Consider the following 22,121-nt stretch of genomic DNA (forward strand, 5'->3'; position numbering starts at 1 on the left):
TCAACTTTTTTAAGTCAAAACTTAAATACTAGGTTGAATTGACTTCAAATTCAAGTTGTTTTAACTTCATGCTGCCTTTTTTACAGAGATAAAGCATTTTAACTGTTTAAATCAATGAAAACATACATTAATCAACAATTTTTTTTCTGAAGAAAATTATGTCAGTACAGAAATACGCCATATGAGCAAATAATGGTGAATGGAGTAATAAACCAGACAAAAGGAAAGCTTTAAATGACGAATTGAAATATATAGATATACTTTATATTGTGTATGTTACGGTTAAGCATGTGGTTATTGTGGTTGCCTTTCTGAAAAAAAAAGTTTATATTAATGAAGTGGCGTGAACATAAAAGTAATGTATGAAGAGGTGATGGAGCCGCGCGCGGACAGTGAGTGCGTGAGTGACGTTATCTGAGGGCGGGCTGCAGGGGAGAGAGCGAGAGAGAGAGAGAGAGAGAGAGCGAGCGCGCGGCCACTGGACTCCATTAACGCGAATCCCTCCAGGAGCTCCGCCGCTGGACTTTAACTGGTTTTCTTTCAGGAACCTTCCTCATGATAGGATTAAACACACGACTGAAGGAAAGAAAACTCGCTTACTGTTGAAGTTCGGGACACTGAAGTGCTGTTTTGTGGATTTGCGTCGCTGTATTCGTGAAGGTTAGTGAACGCTATGATTTGTCTGGCGTACTCCACAACTCTGAATAAAAACCTCCCCGTTGTATACTCCTTTATTTACAGACTTCTGTGATTTAAATATACACTTTAATATTTTGTTCAAACTGAGGGTGAAATTTAACTTTGCTGGTGTTTTTTGTCTCTTGTGTGCATTGACCTGACTGTCTTTATTTAGTTGGCATTCGGAACGGGCTGCTGACGTCATCAGAGCTCGAGCTAGAGTTTACCGTTAGTTGCGGGTGCTACAGGTTTAATGTCACAAATCTTACTGAAACTTAATGTTTTACAATCCTTTTGCCTTGTTTTATGTAACTAGTTAACTACGTATTTTATTCGTGACATATTGGTAGCCTTCAAGACTTTTCTGCAGTAAAATCAGTTGTCAGAGTTGTTAAATGAGGTGACTTTTAATTTGTCATTCATATATTGATTGTTTATCAATACTGAATATATTTTAAATTGTGTACATAACTTTTAATGAAGTGACTGTATCAAAACTAGTGAGCTGCCTAACTATACTATGCATAAGCACCCCAATGTTGTCTCAAGTGTTGTTTACCTAGTGTAGGCAGCTTAGCAGTTTTTTAAAGGCATAGTCACCCAAAAATAGAAATTCTTTCATCATTTACTTACTCTAATATAAACCTGTGTAAATGTCTTTGTTTTGATGAACACAAGGAAAATATTTAAAAAAATGTTTGTAACAAATCATTCATGAGCCCCATTTACTTCCATAATATTATTTTTCCCACTATGGAAGTGAATGGGCCTCACAATCGGTTTGGTTACAAATATTCCTCAAAATATCTTCCTTCGTGTTCATCAGCATAAAGAAATGTATACAGGTTTGTAACAACATGAGAGTGAGTAAATGATGACAGAATTTTCATTTTTGGGGGAACTACCCCTTTAAGGCACAAAATGTCTCTGAGAATCATTGACTGTTTGACAGATTGATGCTTCATAATAATTTTTCTCTTGTGTCACTGTTTTTATAGGATGGCGTTGGATGGTATACGGATGCCAGATGGCTGCTATGCAGATGGCACCTGGGAACTGAAGATGCACGTCACTGACCTGAACAGAGACGTTTCATTGAGAGTCACCGGGGAGATTCACATCGGTGGTGTGATGCTCAAACTCGTGGAGAAACTCGGTAGGCCTATGTGCTCAGTTTTCACATGTTTGTGCTGTTTGTCCATAGCCCAGATAGAACCGAATGAAGCCGGTCATATATTTAGGCTTTCAGTGATCATCCTGGAATTTTAATATGGTGATTCCCACCCATGGAAAACTCATGACAATTTCTTTAGTGAATATACGTTTTTGTAGTCATGCTTATTTATAGTTCTTTCATAAGTCGCTGCTTAATCACGGTTAATGTATTTTTACGCAGAAATAATGAATATGTTAAGTAAATCCTTTCCCAGAAATCACGAATGACTTGGAAAAAGTCATGGAAATTCAAGGTGTGGAAGCGAGTAATGCTAATGTCGTCTTTGAAGACTCATTGGCTCATGGTCTTCTTACAAATGATTATTCACTGGAAACTAAATTAAATGACGTTGATTCATGTATAGTTCTGTCATTTAGTAAAGTTTAGTCCTATCTGTGCATTTTTCTGCATAAGTAGTAAAGTATGTGTGTTTGTGACATTTTATTATTTGAATAGTTTGCAATTGTTTTAAGGTCCGTTTTCTTGCTATTTTCCTGAGGGTTCATTCTTGTTGTTTAGAGCTATAGAACAAATCAGCCTTTGTTTTCAATGGTCTGGATCCCACAGATGATCCCACTCCTTTAAAAGAGGGTCATATGGAAGAACAGATAGAGAACACATGTCTACAGACCCTCCCATGTAGAGACATTACACAGTATCATCTACATATTCCAGCTCTTCTGTGTTTCAACAGAACTGACAAAGGTTTTGCTTTGTGTAATAATGAGACATGCGAGTTCTCAATAATGGCTGAAAACGGTGTAGTTTAAATCAGGCATCTGTTTTTATCTTTGCCTGGTTTCACACCAAGACCTCCTGTGGCTCTTCCTTCAACTTTGATAACAGATGTAAAAAACAGGTTTCTTTGAGGGTCAGCGTGGAAGAAAAGCTTGTAATCTTGTTTTGGTCATTAGGAACTGGTGTTCCAATTCACATTTTTGTACTATGTTCTAAAAGTATGTGTTGTTTTTATTAAGGGAAAGTCTAGCAAAATAGTATGCAGGCATTGGGACAATAACGTATGACTGTTGTTGCCTAGCCCTAAACACACATTGTTATCATTAACAATCCAACACATTAAAGCAAAACTACTCCTGAACCCCATTCACACAGCACTTTGGTCCCAGAAAATTTTCGTAAAGTTGGTAGAGGCTTTTGTGTGAACAAAAATGTGTCCTGTACATGTCCTGGTTTCGCTCTTGTAAAGAGGACCTTGTAACATTTGCCGCAAAATGCACGGAAAGCATTCTTTGTGTGAACAAGAGGCAGAAACAATGCCGTAATAGGCGTGCCATCGCAACAAGAACTTATGTTCAGCTCTTTGACACAGGGATTTAAACGCAGATCAACATTCGAAGAGAAAATCATTGGCAGTGTGAATAAACCAAAAATCAAACGATCCCGGACGCATTTTCCATGTATTTTCCGTAATCTCTATGAACAGGCCTATTGCATTTCGGCTTTTCTTCATTCATTATTTCTTATGTAATGTTTGCTATATAATTTAAGTAAAGTGAATCATCGCTGAGTGGATTTATTAAGAGTAACAAAGACCCTCCATCTCACAATAAATTGTAGGGCCGGGCATTGGCAAGGGCCTCACAATACGATACGTATCACTACATGTGGCATGATACAATGTATCACGATATGATACAATACATTGCCTTTTTATCAAAAATGTAAAAAAATAGAGCTGAATTATTATTTTTTACTTTTTTTAAAGCCAAAATGCTTCCACACTTCGGCTTTGAAAGCTGCAGGTGTTTTTACATTTTCTGCCATTTTCTCACTCCTGCTTACTTCTTACTTCACACAGAGGGATTTGATTTGATTTTTTTTTTTAAATATCGATACACTATCATGAAAAAATGATCACGATAGTTAGCTGTATCGATATTTTTGCACAGCCCTAATGAATTGTGGGTAATATCAGCCGTTAGTATGTTCCTGGATCTGCACTTCCAATTGTCACTGAAATACTAGATCATCAATTTAATGACACTTATATCAACATACCATGATTTGGGACATACTAATTTTAATTTTCAATACCACTTGAATGACACAGGGCATGTAACTTACCCATAAATGTTCATGCATTAACCTTATCTAAAGTGCAGAAGTGCTATTAGAGCTACATGTTGCTGGTAACTCCTCAGTTTGTAGGACTAATGTCAGAACTAATGTACTTAATTTTAAAAGGCAATATTTTTAAGAACAGTACTTTTCTCATTGAAAAGATGTATTAAAGAGCTTTAAAGTGTCTGATGGTGAGTTATTGGGCCTCGATTATAAGTGTGTGTGGTTTTGTAAGGTGATGCAGGTGATGCTTAGTCTTTTTTTTTTTTTAAACAGTTTGACAGACTGCTGCTTTTTGTAATGATAGTTACCTGTAGCAAAATAAAACATTGCTATTAAAATGTTGTGGATGGGCATTGTGAGAGTTTCTGGCCACTGAGTTTAATCCTAGTGCTTGTGTTTCAACGATCTTACATATGTTGATCATGTTCATGTTTTCATGTCTTGTAGGTTTAAACAATGATGTAAATATATTTTAGGAAAGTTATGTAAATTTTGCATTTATTGAAATTGCAAAATGACTTTGTGATTCTGGATCTGATTGCGTTTTCTTTACAATTTATTGACATCATTGAAAAATGGGCATAGAAAAAATATTATTTCTTGGATAAACATATTTGGTTAAAACTTGTTTTTCATTTTTGTGTCATGGCCAGTGAACTTATTGGTAGGGTAAAATCTTTTTCGAATCATTTCTAATAATGAAAACATAAAGGCATGTACCGTACACAATAGAGAAAGCACTGATGGAGAATTAAACGGGTAGACCTGCTTTGTTTGAGGAGGTGTAAATGTGGATTTCCTAAAGGAAAACTGGCCCCTTTTTTCCCAGAGCAGTTTTAACCTTCATAGCGTGAGAATGTTTTGAGAAAGAAACAGCTTGCCTTGCAAGACAAAGTTAGATGTTTGCTGTTTGTGTTTCTCAATATGTTTTCCTAACTAATCTTATTTTAAACTCACCTATGAGATATCACTGTTGCGTATTTGAGTACAGCGACCCTAAATTGGTTTCAAGTGACTCTTCTCACATGTTTTCATGAGCTCTGTGATTGGTGAAATGGGGTCAAATGTCTCGTCTTTTGTGCCTTTGGTTTTGCCCTTGTGAGATTATTGTGAGCTCAACCTGTCTGTCCCGCTTTGAGACAAAGATCCATACAGTCTGAATGGATGTTTTATGTGTATTCAGGCTGGATGTATTCTCCCACACTCACTTTTCTGTTTTATACATCTAAAGGCTTGATATTCACTCTAATGGAATAAATAGAAATGCCAGGAAAGCACTCCGTTATTGATTACTATGGCCATTTCCTGAAACAGCATCAACAGATTTTATTTAATAATTAATGACCATTGGGCCATGATAGCTTTTATATTTACCATTGACCCTAACACCTTTAGCTTCGGCTACTCATACAGTAAACAATATCTACATCATTTTCAAATTTAATTTGTTTTGCTTGGAAAGCACTAAACGTAAAGAGAAGACATATGTCTCACCCTAGCTTAGTTAGCCAATGCTACTATATGATGGGGAAATACTGATCCATTTTTGAAGACTGGACATTGCACAAGTCACCTTCATCTTCTAAGGAAGAGCCCAGTGCTGTTTAAATCATAATATTTCTTATGAGTAAGCTGAAGTGGGCACATTTTGTACAGACTTTGTGGCACTTACTGCGAGTCTATAAAAGCATAAGTATCTGCAGTGTGTCGTCATTACGTGTGTGGTGGCCAAAAGAAACTCTTTGCTCTTGTAAGGCGTACACATCTTTACTAGGACATGCACTCCTTCGCTGATTCTGGGCAGAGGAGGAAAGTGTATTATTAGAATGCGAAAGGAAACCCAAAAATGAACGACAGGACGAAATGACATCAGAGCGAGAAAAATACGGCACATTTATTTGAGCTTCTTGACCGAAGTGTCATTTTTTTTCCATATGTTTGGTTAGCATTGAATATCATTCGAGAAGAGTGAAAAGAAAATGGTTTAGCTGATGATATCAACTCTCTGCTATGGAGAAAAGAGGTTTAGGTGGGGTTGTACGCGCATGTCGAGCCCAGTTGTGTGACGTGGGATGCTTGGGGGGAAAAAGTCTTCTGGCAAACAGGAAATGACTTCAAACGTTTGGCTTGTTCGCTTGACGCTGCTGTCATCCCGGTATATTTGCTGCTGCTCTCAGATTCTTTCAGTGGTTTAATGCATTTTAGCTTCGTCATAAAAGCTTTATTTGTATATATTTTTCTACTCTAATACTTTTAGATGCAATAAAGCAGACAGAAGTGAGTTTATGTGTCAAGTGCTTTTCTTTGAAATATCTTCTCTTGTAAATTCCAGTGCTATTTGGAGTGAGTACTTGTGTGTGAGTGTGCTTTAAACATACGCCGGTCTTTGCTGCATGCTCTGTTGTTGTCGTCCGTTTACCTTCATCATCCGAATGCCAGACAGTTTTTATAAAAGTTACATCATAAAACTGTCATAGAAAACCGTCCCCTACATTACCTGAAATGGTCATGTGAAACGAATCATGTAGTTGTGTATCACTGACTGCATCAGCTCTGTGTGTATGCTAAAACGCTGGATGTCATGAGTATATCAGTAAATTCTCATCGTATGCAATATAAAATGACTTATGAGGCAAGTTATATTCACTAAACTAATTATATGACAACTAATTATGACTCTTATGGGGCATACACATCAAACGCGATTTCAACGATTTGCGCAGGTGGATTACATACAAAGTCAATGCAAAGACTCGATCAGACGCTTCCTTGCGTGGGGCGATGCGAATGGCACAGATTGTCGCAAAAACGTGCTGAGTTTTAGAACAGTTTTTTGTCACAAATTTTCTTTGGGGGGCCGCGAAGGAATGCACCGTACACAAGGGGGGCCGCACGCTGAAAAAGTTTGGGAACCACTGATCTAGAGCGAGCAAATGATGACAGAATTTTCATTTATTTGGGTGAACTATGCCTTTAACTAAAGAATAATATTTAATAGCGGGTAAATTATACATTTTGATTTTATAATGCTTAGTCGTAGTTTACTGTATTCTGTTATCATCAATATAATTGTACACTGTAAAAATTAGCTGTAGTTATGCAGCTGGTTGCCAGTAACTTACTGTAAAAGATAAAGACTTAAAAATGTTTCATGTTTATTTAAATAGCCTAACTGTTGCCAGTAAATAACATAAATGTAAAATCTACAGTAAGTTACTGGCAACCAGCTGCCAGTAATACTGTAATTTCTACAGAAAATTTTTACAGTGTACTGTATTTAAGGTTTACAGCATTACTAAATTACAGCTGTTACTCATTTTAAAATGATTGTGTATCATGTTCATTCGCTGTCTCTGGTGCAAAACCCTAATCCATGTGATAGTATGGAACAGCAAAGTTTGAATCATATTTTTCCAAACCAAACGGGTGTTAAATTTGGTAATCTTAAAGAAAATTACAGGTTAGGCTAGCCTACTCGAATCATAGTATAGCTGCAGTACAGACTGTAAGGAAATGCACATCATTTATCAGAGGATGCATCACTTCCTGCGTCATGTTTCCCCTTTTCCTTCCTTGTATCAGGAGATTTGTCGAGGTTCTCTGTCTGCCCAAATTGGTCTGTGCGGTATTTTGAATATTTACTATGTTTGATATGATTTTGCTGGTGAGGTTTCCTGAAGGGTGTGCCATAAGATCCTAACTTGAATTGAGGATATCGGAGCGTGTTTAAATAGCTTATTTTATTTAAACATCAAAAGCAAAATGCAGATTTAGTCATTTCATTTAAATCTCATTTACGTCATGGCCGGAATTTTTTTTTGTGTTTTATGTATTAAAATGTATTTGTGAAAAAAAAAAACGCAGGTCAATACTGACAGTTATTAGGCCAGATGGTGTGAGGACCATACTTGAAATGCTCTGTTTTTTTATAGTAAAGATGATTAAACATCATTCTTTTTTGCATTTTTCTGAATTTTTACAGTTCATTAGATTTGAGTGTTAAAAATAGGTTAGGAAGCTATCTTTTTTTAAAGGAAGCATCATTATTTTATTGTAGCAAATTTTGAATATATATTTATTTTATTTTTGTCTCATGGCCTATAGGTTCGGTGTATGTAGACAGGGTTTGTAGTCTAATGTAATGTTGCTTGTCTTTAAAGCGCTCTAATCTTTAATACAGGAAGCATTTACACTTGAGGCAGCCCTACCCAGCACAGAGCTTTCCTGTTGCATTGATCAAATCTGACTATGATTTACTGTTTTGAGATTTGCTTGCTTAGACTGGGCCCATCAGAGAAAAAATGTCATGTGTGCTTTCAGTTAGGTTGTAAGCATCATGCATATTATTTGGGTGCTTTTTACAAATAATATTACCACATAAATATTTTGTTTTCTCATTTGCTGTAGTAATTTTAGCTACTTTACACTGAGTGAAAACGACCATATCTACTGAAAGTTTTGGTTATAATATGCATTTTTATTTGAGGTGTAACACAACACATCGATATGGATTGATGCTTCGATTAAATTTCTAATGATTTGATGATACACCCAAAATATCAATGTGAGGTACCTTTATTTTGGTACGCATTTCCACCAAAGTGCGCTTTTTCATTTATTTTCATGCGCTAGTGTCAACAAGTGAATGCAATGCAACAACAAAGCGGTTGTAGCAGTAAGAACACAGCGAAAGAGGCAGAAAACGTTGTGACTGCTATTGGACGCAAATTGTGGGTTTGAAAATATTTTGCATTTGAAAAATGGATTGGACAAACAGATTGGCAGAAAACCTTTGTCAGCACCAGCTGAAACACTAAAGACTGTTGCCATCATAAGCTTGATTTTATGTGACATGTCTTTTTTTCTTTATTTAAAAAGTGTATTTTTTTCTTAGGTTGTTGTTGTAAATGTCCCAATTCGGACAGAGATTGTGCCATTTTCAAAAAGTTTAATTAAATGTTCATGTTATATATTTTGGTTGTATTCATGAGTTATTAAAAATGTAACTGCTTAACTAGGCACGTAATATTAAAGTATCGATAAATTAATAGAATCATAATTGCATAATTAGTTTTTCGATGTAACGTCAAATATCACGTTGCTGGCGGAGATTAACGATAGTATCGCAATAAACTGTCCGATTTACACCCCTACACATCTAATGAGCAATTCTATAAATTGTTTCCTAGAAAAGTAATTTGTCTAAGTATTTATTTAAATTTTGTATTTTTTAGTTTGGATCTCTAAGTGTGCAAGAGTCACCTGCTCAGACACTTCTGTTTTAAGATCAATATTTGATATGAGCTTTGTGCTCCTGAAGTTCACATAGTGGTCACAAATCCCCTTCCCCCTGGCCCGAATTAACACACATGTCTGTTTTCTAATGTAAACAACACAGAAAAGATGGTCAACAAATGGTGCTGATAGAAATGGATTTAATAATGAGCATTGAGCAGGCAGTTGCATTCATGTTTACTGTTACTCTTGACAGAAATGTGTGTAAGACTGGAAACAATACAACCATTCATTTACATTTCAAAATGAGATAATTTTTAATAAACTGCATAAATAGCTGCATAAATGAACAGCGTTACTTGTTAAAGTATTAGTGAATGAAGGTCATAGAGTGTTGACTATTTAGGAGAGGGATCATTAAATATTCTCCATTTCACCACTGAGAAAAGAAACATCTAAGAAGCAATTTTATCATTACTTTTGTGTAGATAATGATACACAAGTCATTTAACATAAACATTTGAACTCTTTAACATTTCCTGATGGTTTTAATTGATCAAAAATAGCTTGATAAATATCGACGTTTGATACACTAGTGCATATAAGAATTTTGTGTATTTTGTGTAATAATGTGTTGGGTAAGATAAGTCTCTTTTTGCAATTTATTTAATGTTGTGGAATATTAACTCTTTCCACGTCAGCGTTTATAAAAAGTTGCTAGCCAGTGCTAGCATTATAATTTTCACAAAGTTTAATGCCTTCCAGAAAAAAATCTTTAAATATATAAACATACAATATATCAAATGAAAGAACATTTTATGCATTTGTTTAGCAGTCATTTGTTCTCTTTAGTTTTATCCCGTCTCAGATATGAGTAGGTTTCTTGAAAAATACAAAATTTTACATAAATTATTGCATTTTTGTAAATGACTTTTTTTAGAGATCAGATTCAGAGTGATGATCAAAACATACACAGTGTTTTGTGTATGAGCGCAGCCTAGTGGATAATAGTTGACATTTGGTTGCAGTAAAAGCTTGTCATTGACAGGGAAGTGTGTTCTCTTAATTGACGAGATAACTCGTGAATGGCGGGGAAAGAGTTACTTATTAATATTTATGTTTGTTCATTTATCTGATTCTTTTATCCCAAGAGACCTATAAATAAGGGAGAATTTGACATTTAGCCTTAGGTGCTAAGATAATGAACAGAGGTATCTTTTTATAAGGGATAAACCTTTTGTGTTAAATGAGCGTTGTAATATGTGCTAAAGTTCTCATCACGGTTGTGACAAAGAGACATGTAATTTACGATCATTTTTTGAAAGAAAACTACTTTGTGACGCTGGTCTTGAAAAGGTCCTTAAAACAAGTAATTGTAGTTTCGGGACCAGCCACACATATGGGTTTTCATGAGTTATAATTCTCTGTGTCTCTCTCTCTCTCTCTCTCGCTGTCTGCAGTACTGGATGGCTTCAGCACTGTTTAATGCATCCTATTACTTAGCTTGCTCTCCTTTTGTTACAGCATTACATCATCCACTGGGCAGGCTGTATTTTTAGCCAAGAAATGCAATTGGTTTCCAGCTAATTAAATTACAGGCCTCTATTTAGGCAGCTTGATAGATGGTCAGCGAATGGCCGACCCCTGGCACTCCATCTGACAGCAGGGTGTGGGGCTGGGCAGGGACGACCAATGACAATCTGAGACGTTGGAGGAAATTCACTGGGGATCCTCTGGAAAAAGAGACTCGCTCTGTGTGTATCTGTCTATGTGTTTCATAGTCTGGCCATGACTGATTTAATGACTCATGCTTCTCAAAGATTAAATCATACTAATGCCAAAAATGGACTTGTGGATGGGGTTCATTTCAATTCATCAGGGGATGGTTGAAAGTGTTAGAATAAGACTACAGCACTGAAGCTCTTTAATTTATCATTGCTGATACATCCTCTCCTGCCTTTATTTCTTTTACCTTAATTAATGTTTTGCATTACTTCTGTGCAGCTTGTGTGTGAACACAAACGCGTCCTGTAAATATTCTGGGATCGCTCCTTTAAAGAGAATCTAGTACCTTTGCCGTAACATTTACGGAAAGCATTCTGTGTGAACAAGACGCAGAAACAATGAAGTAAGGGGCGTGCCGTAGTAAGGACGTGCGTGTCACCGCAAGCAAAAGTTATGGTTCAGCTCTTTGGCACAGGGATTTAAATGCAAATTTCGGAAAACTGGACTAAAGCCGAGATCATTCACCAGCATGACTGAACAGCGCATCACACGCTCCTTGCGATAAACAAAATATACGCGCTTGGCATTTCGAGAGAGAAATCACGGATAATTGGAAAACATCAGACGCTGTGGAAATAAACCTACCAAGTGCAGGACTTTAAGTATACGTCAAGTGTCGTTACGGGATCTTTAATTTAATTTAATTGGAAGTGTGAATGAACCAAAAACTAAATAATCCCTGAAAAATTCTGGGCACATTTTCTGTGTATTTTCCGTAATCTCTGTATAAAGGGCCTTAGAGATCCATATTTCTAACTCACTTTTATAATCATATTTAGCTTCTCAACCAAACACTGGACCTGCAGTATAAATAAACTCTTGTTGTAGAGGTAGTGGCACATTATACGTCAACAGCTGTGTAGCCAGCTCTTTGGATTATTTGTGTACTATGACCACCTGCAGTGAGGGTGTTGTGTTGAATGAATGAATGACTGAGCTGTTCATGTGTCTGTGATGTTTAACTTTGCTTATTTCAGCAATGGAGAAGCAGGACCAGACTTAATACAGTATCTGACATGGACACATACCTCTCTGGTGTTTTGTTAATTGATTCACAAATTTATTTAAAGCTCAAAAGTCCCCATGTGTTCATTACTTGAGAAAAGTAATGTGAGTTTGGATGCATGGGTATAAAGTTGTGTATGTTTGGAAGAGGTCAATCAATATACTGTATTCACACAGAAGATCAGCTTGTGTGAAATTTTGCTAAATTCTAACTATCGAGAGCAAGCTGTGCTTAATGCATCCATCTGTTGATGTGTGTAGACAATTACAGCAAAACCTCTGAAATGTTTGCACAAAAGCATGAAAGATAATAATAGATCATCTGGTGCTGTTTTTCAGAGTTGATTGTGGGTCTTCAGTAGCTACATTTACATGCAACCAAGTAATCCTTTTGTTATCGTATTGATGGCTTAATCGTATTGAAAAGCCTTCATGTCTACACCTTATTCAATATGATTGAGGTCGATTGGATGCAAATTTTGATTGTATTGAAAGGGGTGGTGTAGAAAAGTATGCATATGTAAACGTTTGAATCGTAGTATTTTCTCATTCGGATGCAAAAATCCCTTGTGCACATGCTCAGAAGTATTGTGCTGAAGTTCACGTCTTATATTTACCTTTTATTTATGCATCATATTAAGGCAATGGCAACACGCATTATTAAGGTAATGGGGTCACACACTGTACATTTAACAGTGTTCATGTGTACTTTCATAACATCAGGCTACATAAAGTAATAAATTAGGGTTGTGCCTTTTAAAAATTGTGTTTTCATTAACCTATATCTGAAACATCTTAAAAACAACTTTCTCTAACTCAGCTTGGACTTTTTTCCAGAGATAAAGCGTGAACTCGACGAGAGATGCTGTCTGCAGAGTGGCATTGCCAAGTGCTTTTTTTCGAGTTTAGATTTGGGCTTCTGTTTAAACTGTTTCCACTAGTTGTTTTCTTTCTTCAGGTTAAAGATGAAAGGATTTTGTTTATTAGTTATTGGTATTTGGCCTGTTAATAGTCATTGGGATGCATTTAGGCTAGTTTTGAATGTCTATTGGGATGGTTTTGATATGTGAATCTGGCAACCCTGGCTATGCGCTTGCGCAGACGTTCAGTTCTTATTATATAGATTGTAAATGTAAATTAACATTTTAATCAGATTGAAATGTTTAGGATGCATGTAAACTGTATTGTTGTAACCTTCAATCAGAATAAATTCAGTCGGTTTTAACAAAATGTTGTGCGTGTAAACATAGCCATTGAGAACAGTAGATGTGTTCTGTTGTCCTTTACGCTGTGTTATGTTGGTATGGAGATTAAAGCCGCGGTTGGCTAGTGAACAAGACTCGGTCATTGAAATGATACCAGTGTGAAGCTACTTTTGTTGTGGGGCGTGGAGTACAAAAACTGAGTCACTGTCTGTAGAGTCATGGTCGTGACTATAACTGTACAAAAAGTGTCATGATATTCAATATTTTACCAATGCCAAAAATATAAGAATGAAAAAAGCTATATTATGAATATCTTGGCTGTGCGCAGGCTACATTGTGCACTTGAAGCTGAAATCAAAAAATGGGCTTTACAGGCTATAATCCTTTCTGTTCTGACAAAACAATCAGTTGTAATCTACTAAGATACGTTAAGGTTATTTTCTTGCCATGTTTAGAGTACAAAATAAGGTTTTCCTTGTGTTTAAACTGAAAAAACAAAGCTCCATTCATAGGGTATAATATTAGACTGTTTAAATACTTTATCACAAATAACTTTAAGGCAGTTTGTTCAAAGCTAAAGGGTATTAGAGCAAATACTTAAAATTCTTTCTCCCTTTTATATGAGATTAAAAAAAGGATTCAAATAAAGATAAAAGTCATTCAAGGTTTGGTTAGGGTAGTGAGGTGATGAATACACATGCTCGTATCCTTTCACACACAGAAGGGAGAGAAACGTGATAGTGGGCTGCTGAGGGAAAAACTTTCTTTTGTCTCCTCATACCTGTCTACTGACATCAGATGCATTGGCAACCACTTGAAATTGAATCCCCAATTGAATTTGATTGGGTGGCTATCAGACTAAGGCGCTGTTTACACCTGATATTAAGATGCGTTTTCGTCAATCGGATCACAAGTGGATGACACTAAAGACAGGTGTAAACTGTGTTTAAAGCATTTTGAGCTCGTCCACTTTCGAGCACAATCAAAGGTAGTCAAAAACACATTAGACCGGATTGCTTTTGCGTTGTAAACGTCCATCTGGTCGAATGTGTTTGAACAGCCACAAGAGACTGCCTACTCTCCGTCTCTTGATCTAATGTGATGTACCGAGCACAATGTTTTATATCGTTTTTTACTTTTAGCGCGAACACACAGTGTACAGCGCTATCCTTAGGCTTTCATTGATAAAACCAAAGCGGCTGCTCTCCGCGTCTTTCAGTAGTTTCAAATGTGAAAGTTGTGCAAGCTTATTTCATCAATAGCACTGAAATATCAAAGTAAGCTCTAACATATTCATGTACAAAACACTGTGCAGCATGTTTACCTGCAACACAAGCAGCGGACTTTGACATAATATTTGTTTGCGTCATTTATTTCGCTCGCGTTTAAACGCAAGCAGAGGGACTTGCCCACAGTCTACACAGACCATCCCTTCAAAGTAATAAGGACTAAAAAGTGTTTGAAAGTGGACAAAAGAGATGAATTTAAATAGCAGGTGTAAACGGTGTGTCTCTCTTATCCACTTGCGGTCTTCATCATCAAAAACACATCTTGATACCAGGTGTAAACAGCCTCTAATGGCCCATTTACACCAATAACACAAAAGAAAAACACTTCAAGGAAGTGACATGTTGTAATGTAAGACATAGCACTGATAATACAGATGCTTTAATAAAAAATACAAACCATGCAATAGTGATTTTCACTCACATTAATATAGTATGAGCATGCAGTGATATTTAAATCTTTTGTTGTTTGTGCACAGCTGGTGAGGTAAATGGAGGTTTAGGGTGTCAGACTGAGATTAAAGTGTGAATCTGAAACAAAGACAAAGACTGGAACCTGATCCTCTCTTTTACACATACAAACACCTCCAACTGCTCCTGTTTTAAGACGTCTGCTAAGGAATTGTTGGCCTTTGCTTTCGTCTGGGCCAAAGTGCTGCACAATCAGTCTCGTACACAAACATATTTGACACTTTCCCTTGTTTTTCTGTTGCTGACCTCTCCTTCAACTGTATTGCACTACTGTATACGGCCAATTTAAAGACTGATTTTGGCTGGGTTACTCTACTCCCCTTACTTTTCAAGACTTAATCATCATAATTCATAACCTTGGCATGTTTTTTTCTATCTATCTCTGTGCAGATGTGAAGAAGGATTGGTCTGATCATGCCCTGTGGTGGGAGAAGAAAAAGACCTGGCTGCTGAAGACTCACTGGACTCTTGATAAATATGGCATTCAGGCCGACGCCAGGCTGCTCTTCACCCCACAGCACAAACTGTTACGACTTCAGTTGCCCAACATGAAACACATGAGGGTGAAAGTCAACTTCTCTGACCGAGTCTTCAAGGCCGTGTCTGACATCTGCAAAACCTTCAGTGAGTACTGCCTTCCTTTAAATATGACATTCCCTGTTTGGTGATTAAACATTTTCCCTTTAAACTTTTTCCTGGCGAATTCTAACATAAGAAATGAGTGCTGGAGGTTTAACAAGTTTTCAGATTATTTAAAGTCTCCCTGTGGTGAAAATCAAGTTTTTACTCTTGTTGTTATGACTGTGTGTGGTGTTTAATAGGTGTTAAGACAAACCAAAATTTATCATTTAGCATCATTGCTGAGTAGGTTCTCCATAAAATTGAAATTTTCAAAGACATATTGAAAACCATGGTTTGAAATAGCCTCTGTTTTCTGCGTCACAACATGTCACCAATCACAGCTGATCGAGTGGATCAATAGATATGTATGGATGTACTCGCTCTGAAACTACTGCTTCTGCTCAGTATATTTATATAATTATTGAGAAAAGAAACATAAACATCATAACAAAGATTGTCAGAGTTGTGAATTTTTGTAATGGTCTATTTTTTACCATTTGCTTGGCAAACTGTACATCTTTCCAGGGCATATCAACTGTCACTGAACTTTCCTAGTGGAAACTTTGAAGGGAGGAGAGATTTTCATTTTTAGAGAGTGCTGTATTAGACAAAAAATTGAAGAGTTTGGTCCCAAAACACAATAAATCCATTTAGACTAATTTGGGTAAAAATGTGTTTTTTATACCAAGAAAGTGGAAAATGAAAACCACTATTTTCTGTTACAAACTTTCACATAGCATATTTAGGTTATAATAACATTAAACATTTTCATCCAAAATTTGATATGCAAATATTCATTACAAAAACTGTTTTTTCCCCCACAAAATGCAATAAATCCAAGTTTTTTTTCCAAAATGCTATAAATCTATTGAATCAATATGAAAATGTGCATTCATCTTTGCCATGTTATATTCATTTAGTTGACTAGTGGTATACACTGATTAAACACAAAGATCTGTTGTTATTGTGAATGTACACAAATTAAAGAAAACCCTTCACAGTTTCAAATGATGATACATGTTAAGTGTATGATTATTAATAATGGAGTATTTTAAGTTGATTCTGCTATGATAAGGAGAAAAGACGTCAAAACGCGGCACCATGTTTTTGGACCCCAGAGGGTTAATGGCATTAATCAAAACACTTACTTTATCATATTAAGAACACTGTCATTGCTGCGGTTATACTTGGGACGTCGTTGCTGAACTTTTTTCAAAATGCTTTCGTCCTGCTCGTTTTTTATTGGCTTCGTGTAAAATAATGTAAAGTTTTTATAAGATCCTCTGGGGTCAATGTGTTAGCATGACAGAAGCTTGATGCTGTCAGTAGAACAAGCAACCGCCATTTTTTCGTCTCCCGAGTGCCTTTCGCGCAATTTATTAGATGTTGATGACTTACGTTTCTTCAATGCTACAGAAAACCACCACAGGTTTATCAAAAATATTATAATGTTTTTGTTTGTTTATTGATCACGAAGTACAAAGTAGATGAGGAAAACTAGGACTCCATGTGTATTCAACGAGCCTCCATTGTTGTTTACAATGTGTGGAATGGTGCGCTGTGATTTGTTGCATTCTGCAGAAAAGGAGGAATGGCGTTTATTGCGTTTTGGGAAAAAGGGAGAAAAGATGACAGAATAACACGACGGATATTGTGTTTCGCGTAAAATCAAGAATTTACTTTTAAATTCTGACCTGATACAATACTCATTTTCTGCGTTTTTCAACCAAACTCTCCCCTGCAAGCGTGATTTTTACTTTATATCTATCTGCCTACAGTTAATTTGCCAACACCACCATTTAGATGGCATTAAAGCTACAGCTTCTAATATAGATGGTTATATAGAAGCTGTACGTCTACTTTGTATGGTTTTCATTATTGCTAAAACACTGAGCTGTCATGATTCATATTTCTGTCCAGTTCACATAGCACTAAAACCAGTATGCCCTTGAACCCCAAATCCAGTTATAAACAGTTCATCTTATCAATATCACTCAAGGATTGCGACTATTGTTGTGTCCATACATAGAAAACAAAGGCTTGATAAGCACTTTAAATGCTGTTGCTGTCGATAACTGGAGAAAATGTCCTCTAAAAGTAATCCAGTGACCTCCTACATCCTATTGTTTTGATCGACTAAATTCATGGTAACTTTCAATCAGATCTCTTTCTCACTCTCTCTCTCTTTCGCACACGCACACTTATAAAAAGAGGTTGATATTAATTCTATTGTAATGAAATTACTTCTTCTATATAAATGCAAAGATCACTTTAGCATTTCCAAGGAAATCTTTTCAGTCAAACTGTTTGTGTTGGAGAAATTATCTCTTTGGACTTTCAATACTTCTGTGTTTCTAGAAAGTGAGCTCCTTTTGTTTTAAAAGCTGGCAGTTTTTAATATGACACTGAATACTCCTTGTTATTATAATAGTAAGTATCCCTGATTATATTGTGGAAGACTGGTGTTCGATTCCCTGACAAAGAGATGAATTTTAGTTGCTTGTTTCAGTCTTATGGCTGGCAGGTTTCGACTGAGGTGCCCCATTGCTCCATTGGCGATGCAGTAATAGCTGCCCACTGCTCCGGGTCTGTGTTTTCACTACTTGCAGTGTGTGTTTAATCTACCTAACCAATGATACACAGAAACCCTTTAAACTTCATGAGCTTGTGTCTGCTGTCAGCCGGGACTCTGACAATGCTGCTGTTTAAATGAGACGTGTATAGCGGTCTATTATTGTTGTAACATGATGATTACACTTAATGAACTGTGGTTAGTCGATTTACATGTCGAGTTAGACGGCTTTCTTCACGTGGTCTTTGACTCCCATTGTTTGCCAGTGTATCAACCTCAGTGATGTATAAGTTGACAACTTCACCAAAACTTGCTATGACTTTGTCAATAATCACCAGTTTCAAAAGTGACTTTTATTTTCTGTACAGAGGAAATAATTGAAGTTTGCATTTAAAAGAAGATTGCCATTCCCTCATGTTCAGTTTGTTTAGCTTAAATCACTACAAGAATTGCTTATTGCATGTCAACTTCTGTAAATATGCATGTGCTTTTAAATAAGGCTCAAAATGGATGTGAATACTGTGCTTTATAGTGTAAGTCTAGTATAAATCTATGTTGTGATTCAGAGAGACTGAATCATTATCAACTCTAGCTTTATATTGTGGTCTCCATCCGAATCTCATGGCCATTCTGTACTATGAATTTAAGTCTGTTTATTATTTACAGACGAGCTCATGTGCCGTTACCCCTGCGTGTGTCTTATACTTGTGTCAGTATCAGATACTTAAGCTTAGTAAGCGAGTTGTGGCTGTCTGATTCGGGAGCGTCTGCTAAAGAATCTTCTGTTTGTTGTTTGGAATGTCAGAGGAGGCGCTCGCTCGCTCCCTGCGCTCCACCGACCTGCTCCTCTCACATATGGCTGTAAAAGGGCAGGCTCAGAGAGAGAGAACTGCCATCTGGTAGTTCTTAAAACCTCTGGAATGCTTTTGCTTTAGTAACACAACTAAACAAGCCATCCTTGCCAAGCTGAGAAGACCCTCCCCCAAAACACTCATACTGCGTCATACTCGTTTTTCTCCGGGACTGGAAAAATCAGGGAGGGTGAATCGTACTCATATAATGCTTTTAGTAGCAAAAAATGCAAACGCTAGAATCTTTAATTAAATACAACTCGTGAAAAACTTGTGAACGCCAATTACAGACAAATGTTTCAGTATGAATAGTGCACAATATGCGTTTCATATTAACATTGATGAGAGTCATGTCTCAAAAGTATTGCTCAAAGTCTAACCAGCTATTAAATGGTTAACTCGTCTCTAGTTTCGTTTTTTTTCTAGTCTCATTGACTGAGTTTACTGAGCTTTGATTACTCTTCTCCTCCAGACATCCGCCATCCGGAGGAGCTCTCTCTATTGCGCAAACCACGCGACCCCAAGAAGAAAAAGAAAAAGCTGGAGGAGGCAGAAGAGGAGGCGCTGGAGCTGGAAGGACCGCTGCTCACCCCTGGATCAGGTACATATCATCTCCTCATATGCACCTGGAGACTTTACAGCATTCCTTTGTATACATGTGAATACAGTTATCCCTGAAAAACACTAAGAGAAAATTGTGTTTCAGTTTCACAATGTGTCTGTAGTGCAAACAAACAACTCAATAAAATATCAGGCACCAACAGGGGGTATCTGTAACGTAGGAAAACAAACAATGTATTTTATCTGGTTTCCAACAGAAATTATATCAAAACCCGTGGACTGTAACGTTATAAAACAACATGTCAGAATCAAGTCAGCATCACATTAGCCTTGCGTAAATGTTTACAATATATAATTTCTGGGTTTTTTTCTGGCTCAATGTAACTTAAAATGTGTGAAAAGTTTACTAATGGGTTTTGGATTTGAGATCGGACCAAACAAAGTAGGGACTGCAACATCTTTGAGTAGATTCTTGGAGAAACCGGCATTGAACTGTGCCACATTGACGAAGCAGTCACTTGTGAAATGTTTCGAACAGATGTTTGAACTAATTGTTGTGGAATTAGCCATTGTTCTTGTATATTAAAGTTTTTCGGATGTTTGTGCAATGATTTAGTTTCCTGACATCCATTGATTGAACAGCATTTTCTCGACATGGTGTGTTATTTCTTGGGGGGGGGGGGTGCGGTGGATAGTGCTTGGGATGGTGACTGAAGGCATTGAGTACGTTTACATGCACAGAATAAGCGGATAACTATCAAAAATCTGCTTATTATAAAAACTGTTTACATGCGTTTACATGCAAATCAATAAATTGGCTATGCAGACAACTGCACTGTAAAAAATACTTAATTTTTTGTTGAATCAACTCAGATTTACAAGTCATTTCAACTTACTATTATCTATCTTGACTAGAGATGAGTTGTTATAACTACAGGTGAGTTGTTATAACTTATAAAATTAAGTTGACTTTTCTCAACTATATTTTATAAGTTGTGACATCTCATCTCTGTTGACATGACTTGTAAATCTGAGTTGATTTAACAAAAAAAATTTAAGGCAGCAAAGTATTTTTTACAGTGTGCGTTTACATGGCACTTGGAGATTTGTCAGGTTTCTCGCAGGTAGTGACGTCATCGCCTATAGTAATAGTCGATCAAAAAGCAGACGGCATATCTGTCTTAAGCTATTTTGTTTTATCTCTTTTTGCGTCTCCAGAACTTGTTAATATAACATCAGTTTTTATTTTCGCAGTTTCTCTGCCAACTGCTTTAGTAAAGCAGAGACTTTTATGCGCTACTTCCGCATCTGACATATATCTGTCACACGTGGAGACATGCGCACATGGACAAAACCGTGAGAAAGCCGGTTAAGGTGTTTACATGCCACGCGAAATCGGGGTAATGAGCAAAAAACTACCTGTGCCGATCGGTTTTTGTTTACACTGTTTATGGGCTTTCCACGATTTAAAGAAAACCATTTTATGCGTTTACATGACCCCACGTTTTATCAGTTTATTAAGCATAATCGGCGTAAGACTGTGCATGTAAACGCACTCAGTGACTAAGTATTCCTGTCATCACGTTTTTACGGAAGTCACAACGGTTTGTGAAAAATCACATCTGCTTTAAGCAGGCTGTGTGAATTTGACTGTAAAATTACTTTTGAAACTTTTATAGTACTACTTGGATAGCGCCTAGAGCAGGGGTCTGCAACCTTCAACGTCAAAAGAGCCATTTTGGCCCCCGTCTGACTGAAATAAAAAATAAAATTCCTAATGAAATTCCTAGAAAAAAACACTAATGTTACTTTTTAACACAATACATATTGCAGGATTGTTCAAGTCCTTGCCTTTTTTGTGGAAAATAAAAGAAACAGCAGCCCACTAAAAATTATAAAACATAGCTGCTGCTTATTAGAAAGAGCAAACATAAAAATGTTATGTTTAATCATGACTTAAGTTAATTTCGTTGTGCACTTTTTTCTCAGTCATGTACAGCAATCAACCGAGCCTGAACATAAAACACGGCTACATCAGTACAGTGTTCAATATGCAAATATGTATAATAATAACGTATTAAATAGATTTCTCACATGATTAATAAACATCACCGCAGAGCTTATCTTTATTAGGGCTGTAAGACGTGACTTTTATCTTCACCAGGACTACAAGCTGTCATTCATGAAGCAGTGTTTGCTTTTTATGTAAATCATGCATGAAAAAGCTACTTAAAGTTTGCTAATTTACGCCACATATCAAGCAGACAGGTAAGCCAGCATCATCAGCATTGAAGGCAAATTAATCTGTCCACGAAGAACTAAACGTTTTCTTCCGAAACATTTCTTTTTTTAGATTTATCCATCTTACTGAAGAGTAAGATATTGGTATGGATATTCACAACATGTGGAGACGTGCGACGACAAAATATATATATTTTTTTAATGTAAACACTTTTTTAGTGTAACAAGATCAGTTCGATCTGAAAAATAAAATGATATTCCAAATAAAAAAAACAATACAATAAAAAATAGCATTTATTTAAATTTTAA

At 36.5% G+C, this 22,121-nt stretch overlaps 1 protein-coding gene across 5 annotated transcripts in view; it reads left to right on the forward strand.

The window, feature by feature from the left end:
• Window positions 1-432: 432 nt before the first annotated feature.
• Window positions 433-22,121, forward strand: part of fermt2 (FERM domain containing kindlin 2) — a 44,519-nt gene continuing 22,830 nt past the window's right edge. For 3 of the 5 annotated variants that reach the window (XM_073869792.1, XM_073869793.1, XM_073869794.1), the window contains exons 1-4: window positions 433-660; window positions 1,677-1,834; window positions 15,357-15,590; window positions 19,483-19,611. In XM_073869792.1, coding sequence (XP_073725893.1) covers window positions 1,678-1,834; window positions 15,357-15,590; window positions 19,483-19,611 — 520 coding nt within the window. In that variant the 5' untranslated portion in view covers window positions 433-660; window position 1,677. The remainder of the gene's footprint in view (window positions 661-1,676; window positions 1,835-15,356; window positions 15,591-19,482; window positions 19,612-22,121) is intronic. The other 2 variants (XM_073869795.1, XM_073869796.1) reach the window with 1 other exon arrangement.

Source organism: Misgurnus anguillicaudatus, chromosome 7, assembly GCF_027580225.2.
Source record: "Misgurnus anguillicaudatus chromosome 7, ASM2758022v2, whole genome shotgun sequence".
NCBI classification, from domain to species: domain Eukaryota; kingdom Metazoa; phylum Chordata; class Actinopteri; order Cypriniformes; family Cobitidae; genus Misgurnus; species Misgurnus anguillicaudatus.